This window comes from Protobothrops mucrosquamatus, unplaced genomic scaffold (genome assembly GCF_001527695.2).
Source record: "Protobothrops mucrosquamatus isolate PMUCROS unplaced genomic scaffold, P.Mucros_1.0 scaffold1773, whole genome shotgun sequence".
Classification (NCBI taxonomy): domain Eukaryota; kingdom Metazoa; phylum Chordata; class Lepidosauria; order Squamata; family Viperidae; genus Protobothrops; species Protobothrops mucrosquamatus.
Window position 1 is genome coordinate 44,027 of NW_015387911.1, and position 15,340 is coordinate 59,366.

The window sequence follows — 15,340 nt, forward strand, 5'->3', positions numbered from 1 at the left end:
CGGGAGAGCCGAAGCTTCCCAGCTCACCGCCAAATCAGGTATGACTTTCTCCCAGAAAACGGAGGCGTGGAGTAAAGAGACAGGACGAGATGCTCCCAAACTTTGTACATTGTCCCAGAGAGGGGTGTGTGTGTTATGAGACCCGCTTTTGCAACCTTCTGACAAGCAGGGTCCGTGGGGAAGCAAGTGTGTTATATTAACCATGGCAGTGATTTATTTATCAGCTGTGGCAGGAAATGTCCTGGGATAAAATCCACTGAACAGCTATCTGAAGGAGCAACATACATTTTGGGGCTCATTTGTGGTTGTAAGTTGAGGACTACCTGTAGGGGGAAAAATAGCCTGGGGCAGGGAGCCCTGTCATTCCCGAAACAAGCCTTACAGGGGTTATAGTCCCGTTAAAAGATTTAATGGGACTAGTCCATAAGACCGAACCTGAATTTGGAGAATCCAGAGTAAAAAAATAAAGAATTATGTTGCTGCCGGGTTGAGATCTGGGGAGGTCAATCTCACTGGGGCAGGATTTGGTGGGGTGTTGTGTTAACTGTTACCTTCCTCCCTCCCAGTCCCAGAACTGCGTTCAGATCCCTTGGAGGAGAGGCCACCCAGCCTTCCTCCTAAGTCGGAGAGGAGACAGAAACCGGTAAGTGTTTTGAGCCTCCACGTTGGTTTAATTTGCTCTGATCCAAATCATTGCACTATGGCTCAAATTAAACTTTGGGTTTTTTTTAAACTGAGCCTGCTAGAAAGAGAATAGCTTGCATTTTTCTTGGGAGCAAGTCAAGGAATTATCCCCACCCTCCTCCACTCTCTTTCCCTTCCCCCTTTCCTTCTCCTTCCCCATTGCCCTCTCCATCTTCTCCTCCTCCTCCTCCTCCTCTTTCCTTTCCCCTTCCCATCTCCTTCCCCATTGCCTTCTCCATCTCCTCCTCTTCCCCTTTTCCCCCTTTCCTTCTCCTTCTCCATTGCCTTCTTCATCTCCTCCTCCTCTTCCTCTTCCCTCCCCTTTCCTTCTCTTCCCATTGCCTTCTCCATCTTCTCCTCCTCCTCCTCCTCTTTCCTTTCCCCTTCCCATCTCCTTCCCATCTTCTTCTCCTCCTCCTCCTCCTTTCCCATTCCCCCTTTCCATCTCCTTCCCTATTGCCTTCTCCATCTTCTTCTCCTCCTCCTCCTCCTCCCTTCCCCCTTCCCCCTTTCCATCTCCTTCCCCATTGCCTTCTCCATCTCCTCCTCTTCCCCTTTTCCCCTTCCTTCTCTTTCTCCATTGCCTTCTCCATCTCCTCCTCCTTCTCCTCCTTCTCCTCTTCCCTCTTTCCTTTCCCTTTCCTTTTCTTCCCATTGCCTTCTCCATCTCCTCCTCCTCCTCCCCTCCAAAATATAATTTCCAACCAGTATGGGAATCATCAGGGTGAAATTCAAAGGGGAAGAGGTACCATCAGGAGGGGAGAGGGGGAATCCCCTGCGGGCCAGGACGCTCTTGTGCTTCTCCCAGGCGCCCTTGTTCATGGATGGCTCTGGCCTGCTTCTCCTCCTCCTCCTTAGGACAGGGCCCTCTTCAAGAAGGTCTTCAACGAGTGTCCCTTGCACCTCACCTCGGCCACCGCTTGGACCCATCCACACACCAATGGTAGGGCTGGAGCAGACCCGCGAGAGGGACGGGTGGGCAGGGGGGGAGGACTGCATCGGCTCCTTCTGCAGACCTGAGGAGCATCTAGCCCAGGTGATGACCTCTTGACCAAGGCTCCTTATCCTCAAAGAATCTAGTGATCTGTTCTTGCTGGGTGACCGTAGGGACCTCCTCCTAAGGAAAGCTACCTTCCCAAAAGCCATCTAGAAATAATTACCTGAGCTCCAGGATGGCTCCCTCACCTAGGACTCGTTCTTCTGAACATCGTGTGCTCCTTGACTTACAACGGTTTGTTTAGTGCAGGGGTAGGCCACCTTGGCTCTTTTATGACTCGTGGACTTCAACTCCCAGAATTCCTGAGCCAGCCATGCTGAGGGGAAAGGGAGAGGTTTCCAAGCTGAGCCATGCTGGCTCAGGAATTCTGGGAGTTGAAGTCCGCGAGTCATGAGGGGGCCAAAGTTTCCCTCATGCTGGCTCAGGAATTCTGGGAGTTGAAGTCCGCAAGTCATAAAAGAGCCAAAGTTGCCTACCCCTGATTTAGTGACTTTTTGAGGTTAACAACAGCACTGAAAAAAAGTGTCATATGACCATTTGTCACACTCCTCAGGTAGGCTCCACAATGAAATCCACAGCTCTTCTGCTTCGGAAATCTCTCACACACACCAACACACACACACACACACGACTTTCAACCCTTTGTTTAGGAACCGTTCGAAGCTACAACGGGACTGGAAAAAGCAACATGGCCATTTCCCCACACTTACGGCCGTTGCAGCATCCCCATGGTCACGTGATCAGCATTCAGACGCTTATCAACTCACTCATACTTATGACGGTTGCAGTAGTGCCCCGGGGTCACGGGATCCCGACCTCTAGAGAAGCAAAGTCAAAGGGGAAGCCAGATTCACTTAACAACCAGATTACTAACTTAACTACAGTGATTCACTTAGCAACCGTTGTAAAATGGGGCAAAACTGACTGAACGAGTGTCTCGCTTAGCTGAAATTTTGGCTCAGTCAATCTGGATGATTGGAAGACCTGATGGACCACGTTTAGAGACAGGAGAGGCACGGAGAGCAGGTAACCGATCACGGTGGCCTTTCCTTAATCTTGAATTTTCTCCCTGTTCCGCAGAGCTGCACTTAATTCTGGGGGCCGAAGAAGGGATCTTCACCTTGAACCGGAGTGAGACAGAGCCTGCCCTAGAACTGGTGAGACTGACGGGGCGGGGTGGGGTGCAGGGACGAGTCTGAACGACAGAACTAAGAAGGAAGGAGGCAGAGAATTCAATTTCTGGCTTGCTTTGAAGAACGTCATCCTTTTTTGTTGTTGTTGTTGTCCCCTTCCCTTTCTCAAGCTTTATCACAGCCGAACGACGTGGGTCTATTGCATAGCAAACGTGCTCATGTCCCTTTCGGGTAAGTTGGCCACCCATAGGTTGTGTTCGCACAACCCAACGCCTTAACCTGGTTGGGAGGGCACCCATCTGCTGGGTCTGCAATGCGTTGAAGCATAGCCTAAGCCAGAGGTAGGGAACCGTGGCCCCTTTTTGACCTGTGGACTTCAACACCCAGAATCCCCCAGCCAGTTATGAATTCTGGAAGCTGAAAAGTAGCCAAGGCTGAAAAAGAGTACTCTAGTCCAGTGATGGCGAACCTTTTAGAGACCGAGTGCCCAAACTGCAACCCAAAACCCATTTATGCATCGACGGGTGCTGGGTGGGTGTGGCCATTGGGTGGGTGTGGCCATTGGGTGGGTGTGGCCCACTGGGCGGGCGTGGCTGCGGTGGTAACGGCAGACTGGGTGGGACTAAACAGTTCAATCAATCAATTCCAACTTTGCAAGATCTTTTTTTTTCTCGCAATAAGTTGAAATTGACCGATTGATTGAACCCTTTTTTTTTTGCACACGGCGGCGGAGGCCTAAAGCGAAAAGGTTTTATAAAACCCAGCTGAAGGCCTAGGACTGGGGCGACGGCGCGCGTGCCCACAGAGAGGGCTCTGAGTGCCACCTCTGGCACCCGTGCCCTAGGTTCGCCACCACTGATCTAGTCTGTACTAAAAAAACACAAAACATACACACACACACACACACTAAAAAGTGCCATTTCTTCCTGCAAAGCGAGACGCGCTTCCTCTTAAATTACTTAAGCGCAGAGTTGTCATTAAGTAGATTGCTAACGGATTATATTTTTTTTACCGTTTTGATTTAAAAAAACAAAACAAAAACGTTCTTAGCCTTTTTAACCACGTTTTGATCTGCAAAACTCAGGAAGTGGTAATAAATCAACCAGCCAGCTAATATCGGGGAAACCGACCTGCTGTTCAAACTATTTCCTCTTTTTTACTCTTGGTATTATGTTTCGTCTTTTTCGCCTCCCGTTTTAAAAGCCCTCTGGAGAAAGCAGTAGCTGAACGAGCACAAGCAGCTGAGGTAAAAAAATCAGCACCCAAGAGAATGGGAGGGGTGAAAGGGGTTCCAAAAAGGCTCCACACCCATTTGCACCACTCAGGTGACCCTGACCAGGGGTAGGCAACCTCGGCTCTTTTATGACTGGTGGACTTCAACTCCCAGAATTCCTGAGCCAGCCATGCTGAGGGGAAAGGGAGAGGTTTCCAAGCTGAGCCATGCTGGCTCAGGAATTCTGGGAGTTGAAGTCCTCGAGTCATGAGGGGGCTATAGTTCCCTCATGTTGCCTCAGGAATTCTGGGAGTTGAAGTCCACGAGTCATGAGGGGGCCATAGTTCCCTCATGCTGGCTCAGGAATTCTGGGAGTTGAAGTCCACGAGTCATAAAAGAGCCGAGGTTGCCTACCCCTGACATAGACAAACCTCCAAGTGGCCTCAACGACTCTCTAAAACAGGCATGTCAAACTCGCAACGTCACGTGACATCACGCGACGTATCGGAGCTTTTTCGCCATTGCCGGCAATGGGGTGGGTGCAGCTCCGGTATGATGAAACCGGCCTGCGGGCCGGCAGTTTGACACCCCTGCTCTAAAAGGATGCAAATGACCAGCTGTCTGCCAGGAGTATCAATCCTTACGTTCCCCACCATTCAGTCAGAGCCGAAGAAGCTTCTTGGAGGAGAAGCGAAATGTCTTCAAAGAAAAACAAGAAAGTCCAGTTGCCTCTTGAAAAAGCACCTTTGGGCTCAGAGGATTTTTAAAAGCGCTCGTGGCAATTCTGCAAACACAGACCTGCTCGCCTTGCAAACTTAAGTCCCAAGACCTGAACAGAATCCCCGATCATTTATAGCCATAATTGTTCATATCCCAAACAGGTAACCCTTGATTCACAACCGCAATTGGAACTGGCACGTCCGTCGTTAAGCAAGGTGGTTATTAAATGAGGATGCACCTGAGTTTGCGACCCTTTTTTTTGCTGTGGTCATTAAGGAAATCACACGGCCGTTAAGCGAATCTCGCTTTCCCCCATTGGGTTCCCTTGTCAGAACCAGCTAGGAACGTCGCAAATGGGGATCACGTGATCCTCGGATACGCCTACCGTCATAAATGCATGCCAGGTGCCAAGCGTCTGGATTCTGATCACGTGACCCTGGGGATGCTGCAGTGCAATAAGTTGCTGTAACTCGCTTTTTTTCAGCACCGCTGTATTTTTCAAGCGGTCACTAAACGAATGGTCGTAAATGGAGGACTTCCTGTATAGTCGATTAACCTGGATAGGTTTTCTTTTCAGGCAAGGTTCCCCAGCTCTTCTCCCACAATTTACTGGGTCTGCACGAGCAGAGCAAGAGAGACCAGCGCCAGGCGGTGTCCCTGTCCCCACACCGACTGTTACCCAGGTAAACCCATCATCGGAACGGTGTCTTTTTCTTAACCCCTTCCTTATTTCTTCAGGATTCGTTTAGCTGTGAGAATGGCCACTCTCTTTATCTGGCAGAGGTCTTTAGCAGCCTGGCTGGCTGGAGCTTCAACGGGTTGCTTTCCTTGGGGTCCCTGGTGCTCTCTGAGCTTGGCTGCTTTCTTGCAGACTTTTCGTGTCCCAACTACGGAACGTCATCCGTGCTGCATGGATGTTCTCTGTTCATAGATAAGTGGCTTGTCCTGTTGGGGGTTGAAGTCTTGGTGAAGTCCAGACTTCTTAAAAGTTGCCAAGGTTGAGAAAGGGACACTACACATCCTCTCCGTGACCTGTTTTCCTTGTTCCTTTCTGTGGAGGAGGGGGCTCCGGGGTATCCGAAGCAGAACATCCAGATTCAGTCACAGTTTTGTTCCATACAGTGTCATCCTTGTGAACTCTCAAGCTTCCTCTTTCCGTTATGTATTCAAGATGGACAGTGATTAATGTTTATATGTTACTTATATGTAAGGGTGTAGGTTTATACATATGTTGTATATAGCATGTTTAAATGTGTATTATGTATGTGTACACTTTGAGAGCAACTAAATTTCATTTTTAATGCATGCCAATGTGCCCAGAGTAAGAAATGACAATAAAGGTTATCTATCTATCTATCTATCTATCTATCTATCTATCTATCTATCTATCTATCTATCTATCTATCATCCATCATCTCTCTCTCTCTCTATCTCTGTCTATCATCTGTCTATCTATCATCTATCAACTGTCCCTGTTTTCCTTGTTCCCTTCTGGGAGGAGGGGGCTTCGTGGTATCCGAAGCACAACATCCAGATTCAGCCAGAGTTTCATTCCATACAGCATTAACCTTGCGAACTCTCAAGCTTCCTCCTTCCGTTACATATTCAAGATGGACAATATTTAATATTTATTTGCTACGTATATGTAGGGATTTGGGTCTATACATATGTTGTTCATAGTGTGTTAAGGTGTGTGTCATGTATGTGTTTCACTTTGAGAGCGGGCAACTAAATTTCATTTTTGATGTGTGCCGTTGTGCCCACAGTATAAATGACAATAAAAGGTTATCTTATCTTATCTAATCTATCATCTATCAACTGTATCATCTATCAATCTACTATCAACTGTCTATCTATCTATCTATCTATCTATCTATCTATCTATCTATCTATCTATCTACTGTCTATCTATCTATCTATCTATCTATCTATCTATCTATCAACTGTCTGTCTGTCTGTCTATCTGTCTATCTATCTATCTATCTATCTATCTATCATCTATCAACTGTCTGTCTATCATCTATCTATCTATCTATCTATCTATCTATCTATCTATCTATCTATCTATCTATCTATCTATCTATCTATCTACTGTCTGTCTGTCTGTCTGTCTGTCTGTCTGTCTGTCTATCTATCTATCTATCTATCTATCTATCTATCTATCTATCTATCTATCTATCTATCTATCTATCTAAGACTGTGTTGGACAGTTCTAAAATGGCAGTCTCGCTTCCCTTCACAAGCATTTCACCTTTCCTTTCCTTCCTTCCTTCCCTCTAGGAAAAACATCACCACCACCAAGATTCCTGACACGAAGGGATGCCAAAAATGTTGCACAGGTGCTTTGAACGCCAATCTCAATGGGGGGTGACAGCCACCACGGTCAACACCACCCTTCCTCCCCTCGGTTGCCTTGCCTAGCAGCCTATGCAGCACGTTCTCCCCCTTTTCTTGCAGCCAGGAATGCCCAGAACAATTGCCACTTTCTCTGTGGAGCATTAGAGGCGGGGGTGGTTCTATTACAATGGTATGAACCCATGCAGAAATTCATGCTGGTCAAGGTAAGAGCTGAGTCCTCTGCCAGAGGCAGCATCGCCTGGCCTGGGTCAAGGTGGGCATCCCAAGGAAGAGACAGCCAGGTTGTGTTGGCTAGCTGGCTAAGTCACACTGTTTGCAATTTAGTGCACTGGGTGCAATTGCCAAGGCAGACTTAGGCTGGTGTCAACCAGGGGAGGACACCGCTGTCCCCACCACAGGCATTCTCTCTGAAGGTCTCTCACTGATTTATTATTGAAACTATTTTTGGACGCCAGGGTTTTCCCGTTCTGCAGGATATTTATGCTTTCTGAGCAATAACTGAAAACATGCTCCCTTTTGGACTGGTGAGACCACATTTGGAATACTGCGTCCAGTTTTGGCCACCATAATACTAAAAAAAAAGACGTTGAGATTCTAGAAAGAGTGCAGATAAGAGCAGCAAGGATGATTGGGCGGCTGGAGGCTAAACCGTACGAAGAACAGTTGCAGGAATTGGGTATGTCTGGTTTAAGGAAGAGGACTAGGGGAGACGCGATAGCCATCTTCCAATATTTGAGGGGCTGCCACAGAGAAGAGGGGGTCAAACTATTCTCCAGAGCACCTGAGGGCAGGACAAGAAGCAATGGAGGGAAACGTATGAAGGAGAGAAGCAACCTAGAACTAAAGAGGTATTTCCTGGCAGTGAGAACAATTGATCAGTGGAAGGGCTTCCCTCCAGAAGTTGTGGATGCTCCATCACTGGAGGCTTTTAAGAAGAGACTGGACAACCAATAACGGATAGATTCTTCTGTTGAGGACTTACCTGTATTAATCTGCGTGACTTTGGTTTCCTAGTCTGCTCTACTTTGAAAGGTTGACAGGTGGCTATTAGCTCAGGTACTCCCCTTGGCAAAGACAACACCTTTGAGGGCATCAACCTCATTCAGGAAATCCTTTTCTTCTCCTTTGATAGTACTTCGATTTCCCCCTGCCTTCCGTGCTGCCCATTTTCGAGATGCTAATAACCCCCGACGAGGAATATCCGGTGGTCTGCATTGGGGTCAGCAAGGGCCTCCCAGGACAGGCCGTGCAGTTCCAAGTCATTAACCTCAATTCCTTAACCTCCTGGTTTATCAGCGACAAAAGTGGTGAGTATCCTGGAAGCATCCTGATCTCCTTTCCCCCTCCCCCCGTCAAGTACAAGTTGAATCCCAGGATGAGTTCCAGGTCATCCGATGGTTCATTTGACCCTGGAGGGCTGCGTCTTGTGTATCGGCTGTTGCACGTTCTTTACGATGGACAATAATGAGGTAGAACTGGCTATCTTTCAGTGGGAAGGTCATATCGGCTCATTCGTTCTTGGTCTATTCAAAAGGCCACCTTCTCCACTAGGTTGAAGACCTTCCAGAAGGAACTTTTAAGGATCAAAGGCAGACCTTAAATTAATACCAAGCTGTAGTTCTCAACAATGAATCTGTTTGTCCACAGAGCCTTCCTGCTGTGGCTTCGTCCAGGTGACTCAGTTGGATAACAAGTCGGTGATGGTTCTTATGGATGGTAAGTAGAAACCAGGTGGCCTTTGGTTTGTCAGGACCGTGAGGAGGGACTGTTCCTATTGGGGCCAATCCATCTTTGGTTTGTTTCCCAGGATGCATCCAGTTTGTCAGCCTCCGGGGGGTGCTGCTTGGATCCCCACCGAAACTGACCTTCGACGTAGCAGTGGAGTCAGTCGGTGAGTTCCTTTTCTCCACCCTGTTCAGTACTTCCTCCCAGTTGCATCCTCCCCGTCACCTAATGCTCCTTTCGGGTCTTGGAGGAAGTAGAGGTTGACATCTCCAGGGCAATTCTGACCTTGATGGAGAAAGAGATCTAATCTAACCATCGTCTCCACCAAATGCTGCCTGTGATTCTCTAGTTGTTGTGATGGTGCTTGTGGCGAGTTTGCTGGCTTGTCTGGTCAGGAGTATTGAGAGATGTGTCAGGTTCCAACAACTAGACCCCACACTTGAAGCATTCAACCTAACTATTTTATTATGTTCTGCCTGTAATACAGGACTCTCCCCACAATGGCAGTCTCCTTCCTCTTGGGAACAAATAGATAAGGCTCCAAGGAATTTTGGGAGGGTCAGTTAGCAATTTTATGGTTGCGCAATGACTCCAGGCTATCTGCATGCTTGATGCCTCCTCCCTGCCAGGCTGGGGGGCTTCTCAGTGATGGAACCGATCTTGCTTTGGGTTAAGGTGGAATCACACTTTACTTTGAGGGATGCTAGGCCACTTTTGAAGGTGTCACTTCCCATTTCCCTTTGCGGAGAGGCGTGTCCGATGCTCGAGCAGTTTTTGTGAAACGGAGAGTAAGTCACGGTGGCAGGACCTGACCTTCTTCGCTTCTTCTGTCTCCAGCACTGGTGCAGAACTGCGTGCACGCATTTTGGTGTCATGGTGTGCAGACACGGCCACTTGGACCAGGGCAGGTAAAGGAGCAGCAGCTGTGTTTCCAACACAGTGTGGTCAGTTCTCTTGAGATTTTAAGGCCAAAGATGGTGGTGGGAGAAGAGCCCAAGATAACCCCTTCGTAGTATTCTCCAACAATGAGGGCATCTCATTTATCTCATTTCTGATTTGTGGGTGGAAGTTCAACAATCCTTGTTGCCTCCACTAGAGTCATCCATAACCTTTCATCTTGATCCGATGTTGCTTCTCAGGTAGCACAGAAGCTGCAGGATCAACAGTGGACCTTCCGCCTACTGAGACCCTCCAGGTTTGAAGACCTTCAACCTCATCTCTGTGCTTCTCCCGTCCGTGCAACTTGCTTCACCCTGTTGTGGCCTGCAGAACTTGGCCACTCCTCCTAGCTTCCTTGCGTGGGTCCTGTACTAAGTGGGGCTCCTTTTCTTTGGCTCTTTGGGACCACCTTCTTCATCCTGTGGTCTCCATTGTCCCCAACCTTCTCAGCTAGCATGGCCATCCCGCAACCCCAGAACATCCTCCTCCAGGGTGCCCACCTGATTCTGGTCTTTCTCTTCTCCTTTCTTGCCAGCACCATTGTGTTAGAGACGCGGCCAGTGAATAATCCAAATTCTACCAGCAATCTTTACGTGCCCGAATGACGACGGTCCCACCTCAACCTGTAAGTTGCCCAGACTGACAATCTCCCACCCTCCGGAACTGATTCCTCAAAGAAGAACAAGTGATGGGGAAGAGGACTCTCTGTCAGATGCTTCAGGAAGCTGGCAAGACAGGACTGGAAGTGGGAAATTGCAAAGCCCAACCCCTCAGCATCTTCACCCTGAAGCAGCCAGGGGCATCAATGCCCTAGTTTTATGCTTCTCTTTACGTGCCATTCAGCCTCAGTAAACAGTATGTTCAGTTTTTCGTTTCACATATAATAATAATAATAATAATAATAATAATAATAATAATAATGATGATGATGATGATGATGATGATGATGATGATGATGATGATAAAGTTGGAAGGGACCTTGGAGGTCATCTAGTCCAACCCCCTGCTCAGGCAGGAAACCTTATACCATTTCGGACAAATGGCTGTCCAGTTTCTTCTTAAAAACTTCCAGTGTTGGAGCATTCACCACTTCTGGAGGCAGGTTGTTCCACTGGTTAATTGTTCTAACTGTCAGGAAGTTTCTCCTTAGTTCCAGGTTGCTTCTCTCCTTGATTAGTTTCCATCCATTGCTTCTTTTCCTGCCTTCAGGCGCTTTGGAAAATAGCTTGACTCCCTCTTCTTTGGGGCAGCCCCTGAGATACTGGAAGACTGCTATCATGTCCCCCCTCGTCCTTCTCTTCGTTAAACTAGACATACCCAATTCCAGCAACTGTTCCTTATATGTTTTAGCCTCAAGTCCCCTAATCATCTTTGTTGCTCTTCTCTGCACTCTTTCTAGAGTCTCAACATCTTTTTTACATCGTGGTGCCTTCTCCTCTGAAAGATGTATCTCGGTGTGCACGTGCATATACGTTAATGTGTCCAAGAGCAGTGTCCAGGATGTGGCTAAGTTGTGTATGGCCGGATCCTGCTAGTGGATCAGTTCTTGGGCGACCAACGCATCAGATACACCCTACCTGACTATGGATTACCTCCAGGCTGTTGTGGGTGTTCCATCACTGGAGGCTTTCAGGAAGAGATTGGACAGCCATTGGTCTGAAATGGCCTAGGGTTCTCCTGTCTGAGCCAGGGGTTGGACTAGAAGACCTCCAAGGTCCCTTCCAACGCTGTTATTCTGTTAAATCTCCTCTCAGTCAAGGTTCTGTGCTCACACACCCCTTACAAATGGGGGTGCCTCCATTCATCCAAGCCATGATGGCTTGGTATCATGTGATATCCCAAGCTGGTATTCGTTCCTATTTGCAGCGGACAGACACCAATAAAATGCACGGCAATCCCAAAAGCAGACTCACAAAAAAAAAAAGGCAGAATGAACAGCAACAGGAAAAAAAACAAAACAGGAAAAACAGCTTCGCAATTTCTTGGCTCTGCAGAAGGATGATGCCAACTCGAGGGGGGGTGTTGCAGCAGTCTATGGTTTTTATTGGCAGAGAACCAAGCTGGACTTGAGGGACGGGAGAACCACGGGGGGTGGGGGGCAGTGTCTGCATCTCCACAACAGACCTAGCTTCAAATGTTCAGTAGGCTGGCCATTACATTGGGGACGGCAAGGGGTCTATTCTATTCAGCAGCTCGAGGGGCCGTGGATCCCCGGAGGGTGATGCCAGCCTCCTGGAGCCAGGGCCCCTTACCTCCCCCCGCCCCAAATCACACACACATCTGGCTAGACGGGGTGGGATTTTGGGTGCCTTCGCAAATCCAGATGGGACCACTGGTGCAAGAGAAGACCCCACCCCACACCCTACGTATAAGCTTCACAAATAAGGTGGAGCCTAAGGGGAGGATTAAGTGCGAGGGTTATTCAAGTCACAGAGGGGGGGGGACAGAGGATGGAGGGGGCTGCATTGTCTGTCTTGGAGACCTGGACTAGAACACACCAGCATCTCTTTGTTGGGTGACTGAAATCAGGTACAAATTCGCCCCAACTTCTCCCCACACCCAACTCGTCGTGGGACAACTCGTTGCGGGACAAGAGTTAAACTAATACCAAAGAAACGGTGGACTAGAATCCTGAAAGATTCACCGAAGGAGGGACAGAATGACATGTGAATGACAAAACGTGACAGGATATATTTTTTTTAATTCCTTTTAAATGATTAGATTGAAACATTTAAACGGCCCTGCGGGTAAGTTATCCCGGGGCAAGTTGTCCCATTCCGTTCTCCTGACGGATCCGGAAGAGTAGGTCTTTCCCTGTATAGAGGCCCCTCCCCTCTCCTGGGGGGGGGTAAGGGCCAATAAAAGGCACTTGAAACTGGGTGGGGTGGGGTGGGCTTTAACCTGGAAAGGAAGCCTATTGCATGACCCCCACCACCACGAAGAGACCAGAAAGAGTTGGGAAGAGTTACTGGCCAAGCAGGCTGGGACCCTCCAGGTATTTTTTTTTGTGGGGTGGGGTTAGAGGGAGGCAGAAATACCCATCTTTTCAACCAAGGGGAGGGGGCTTGGCAGCAAGAGGCAGAAAACAGTGGTGAAGACTTGAGAGTTGGCGGCGGGGGGGGGATGAGGCAGCTCTCCCCACGCTTGAAATAAAGAGACTCAGCCGGGGTCTCCCACTCTGCTTGGCTGCTTAGCCCCCTTTCTCTGGGGGGGGGCAGGAAAGGGGGCAAGGGAGGTGGGCCCAGGGTAGCCGCCTTGCCTCCTGCTTAAGCCCGGGGGAGCCTCTAACTCAGCTGATCTTCATACTGTTTCCGGAAACAGTCTCCCGCCGGGAAAAAGTCCCAGCAGCGCTCTTGGTACATTTTCCAGACATAGGATTCCTGCAAAAAGGGAGAACACAAACACCTCGCTGTTAAAACGGAGCATCGCCCCTTTTTTCAAAAAAAAAATCAAGTACAAGGAGTCCTCTACTTACAACCATTCGTTTAGTGACCTTAGGAAGCTACAGTGGTGCTGAAAAAAGTGACTTCGGACCAATCCTCGCCCTTATGACCATCACAGCATCTCCAGGGTCACGTGATCCAAGTTTGGGTGCTTGGAAACCGGCGTGTATTTATGATGGCTGCAGCATCCCGGTGTGTGTGTGTGTGTGTGTGTGTGTGTGGTGTGTGTGATGTGATCGCCATTTGCGACCTTCCCAGCTGGCTTCTGACAAGCAAAGTCAATGGGGGAAACCAGATTCGCTTAACGACCGTGTAATTTTCACTTAACAACCGCAGCGATTTGCTTAACGGCCTTGGCAAACAAGGTCATTTTTTTGTTTTAAAAAAAGTGGGATTCCCTTTACAACCGTCTTGCTTAGCAATGGAAATCCTGTCTCAGTCGTGGTTGTAAGTAGAGGACTTACCTGTAATAATTTCATTATTTTTTAAAAAAATTACAAAATAAATAGCTACCCAAAGGGGGGGGGGAAAGGTGGGAAGAGGCATAAGGGATGCAGAATAAGATATCTGTAAGCAAGCAAAGGATTTCCAATGGTCCTAACATTTAAAATTCCTCATTTAATGAAGGAACGATGGAATAAAACGTATAGTTTGTGGCATCGTCTTAAGAAAAGGTCTATAAAGCTTTAAATATAGTATTAGTATCACCATTATTTGTCAGTGCTCATCAAACAATGTGAAAAAAAGGAAAGGAAAAATAAAAAAGGGGGGGAAGAAAAATATTATTAAAACAAATAATTTGAAAAGAAGAAAAATCAAAATATTGAGTTTTAACTTCCCTCCCCTCCCGTCCTTGGGCCCCCTCAGGATGTCCTCTCACCTGGCCAGTGTGCTCCGTTTCATCCTTGTTGATGAGATACATCAGGAAAAACCTACAAGGAGGAAGAAAGCCGGAAAAGAATGACGTGGAAACCTTTTGCAAGGAAAGGAATCGTGACAAGCACCTGCAGCCTATCTTCAGATTTAGAGAAACGTGGGTTGTGCCCAGAGGAATACCACCGAGGGGATGGGAAATACTGAGAAATGAAGAGGGATGGGGAAGAGGAAGTCTCCCCCACCCCTTAGCACCCTTCCTGCAGTTTAACTTGCAGCTGCCTTGAGGGGCTGAAATGAACTGTGAGAATAACCAGCAAATAAGAGAATGGCTAGATAAGAGAAATCTGAGTCCCAAACAGGAATGTACTTTGAGAAAGCGTCTCAGACCTGACTTGCAAGGTTTTGCTACATCACGTCAAAATAAAAGTAGCATTAGCATAAATAACATTGGTTTCCTGGTTCTGGACTACTTCTAAAGGCTGACATGGGTCCCGCGGACCTCACGGTGCTAGACTACCTTCCCCTACTGCTTAGTTGGGACCTGCCTCTCAGAGTCTTTGAATGCTTTTCTGCTTTCTGAAACCTTTCACAGCTACAGAATAAAGACTAGGAAAAGCCTGGCTGTTGCCTTCTCCTCCCCCCCCCCCCGCCGTCCTTTGCTTACATGTAATTTGCCAGGTTGTGCTCCTCTAACGTGTGGGTCTCAAAGCCGTGGGGCGTCGTGTCAAAATAGTCACTGCCAAGTCCGCAGATGAAACATTTGGTCTGTCGAGGAGAGCAAAGGACAGTGAAGAAAACGGCAAAAAAAAAAGAAAAGAAAAGAAAAGTCACAAAATCCGATGCGATTCTTAACATCTGCTTTCCTTAGCAATGGAAGTTCTCGTCCCAACTCTGGTTGTAAATTGAAATTAAGCCTGTACAGCCTTTTCTGTTCATAGGCTGACTTTCCACTGATGAATCCATTCGTGGTTCCATTATTCCACCAATTAAAGATATCATCATTACATGTCCCAAAAACAAAGAGGTGAACAATATCTCTCTGGAAATAGAACCTGGAAGAAAAGCCTCCAGAAGTTGTGGGGGCTCCAACACTGGAGGTTTTTAAGAAGAGATTGGACAACCATTTGTCAGGAATGTTTTAGGGCAGACATGTCAAACACGCGGCCCGCAAAGTGGTTTCATGTGGCCCGCGAAGCCATCCTGGAAACAATGAGGGAACGGCCCCCGCTGCCTTGGCCCTGGCCCAGGCTGG

General features: G+C 48.0%; 2 protein-coding genes across 2 annotated transcripts in view; one reads left to right on the forward strand and one right to left on the reverse strand.

The window, feature by feature from the left end:
* The window catches only part of MAP4K1 (mitogen-activated protein kinase kinase kinase kinase 1), a 32,436-nt gene extending 21,800 nt beyond the window's left edge, over positions 1-10,636 (forward strand). Inside the window, exons 17-29 of the mRNA XM_029285493.1 lie at positions 567-643; positions 1,543-1,627; positions 2,762-2,838; positions 2,985-3,045; positions 5,325-5,430; positions 7,028-7,086; positions 7,205-7,308; positions 8,238-8,412; positions 8,753-8,821; positions 8,913-8,996; positions 9,668-9,738; positions 9,970-10,025; positions 10,305-10,636. Of these exons, the coding sequence (XP_029141326.1) occupies positions 567-643; positions 1,543-1,627; positions 2,762-2,838; positions 2,985-3,045; positions 5,325-5,430; positions 7,028-7,086; positions 7,205-7,308; positions 8,238-8,412; positions 8,753-8,821; positions 8,913-8,996; positions 9,668-9,738; positions 9,970-10,025; positions 10,305-10,374 (1,094 nt within the window). The 3' untranslated portion in view covers positions 10,375-10,636. The remainder of the gene's footprint in view (positions 1-566; positions 644-1,542; positions 1,628-2,761; positions 2,839-2,984; positions 3,046-5,324; positions 5,431-7,027; positions 7,087-7,204; positions 7,309-8,237; positions 8,413-8,752; positions 8,822-8,912; positions 8,997-9,667; positions 9,739-9,969; positions 10,026-10,304) is intronic.
* A 2,373-nt stretch (positions 10,637-13,009) lies between these two features.
* Positions 13,010-15,340, reverse strand: part of RYR1 (ryanodine receptor 1) — a 108,013-nt gene continuing 105,682 nt past the window's right edge. Inside the window, exons 100-102 of the mRNA XM_015823102.1 lie at positions 14,753-14,853; positions 14,093-14,144; positions 13,010-13,149 (exon numbers count right to left, since the gene is read on the reverse strand). Of these exons, the coding sequence (XP_015678588.1) occupies positions 13,054-13,149; positions 14,093-14,144; positions 14,753-14,853 (249 nt within the window). The 3' untranslated portion in view covers positions 13,010-13,053. The remainder of the gene's footprint in view (positions 13,150-14,092; positions 14,145-14,752; positions 14,854-15,340) is intronic.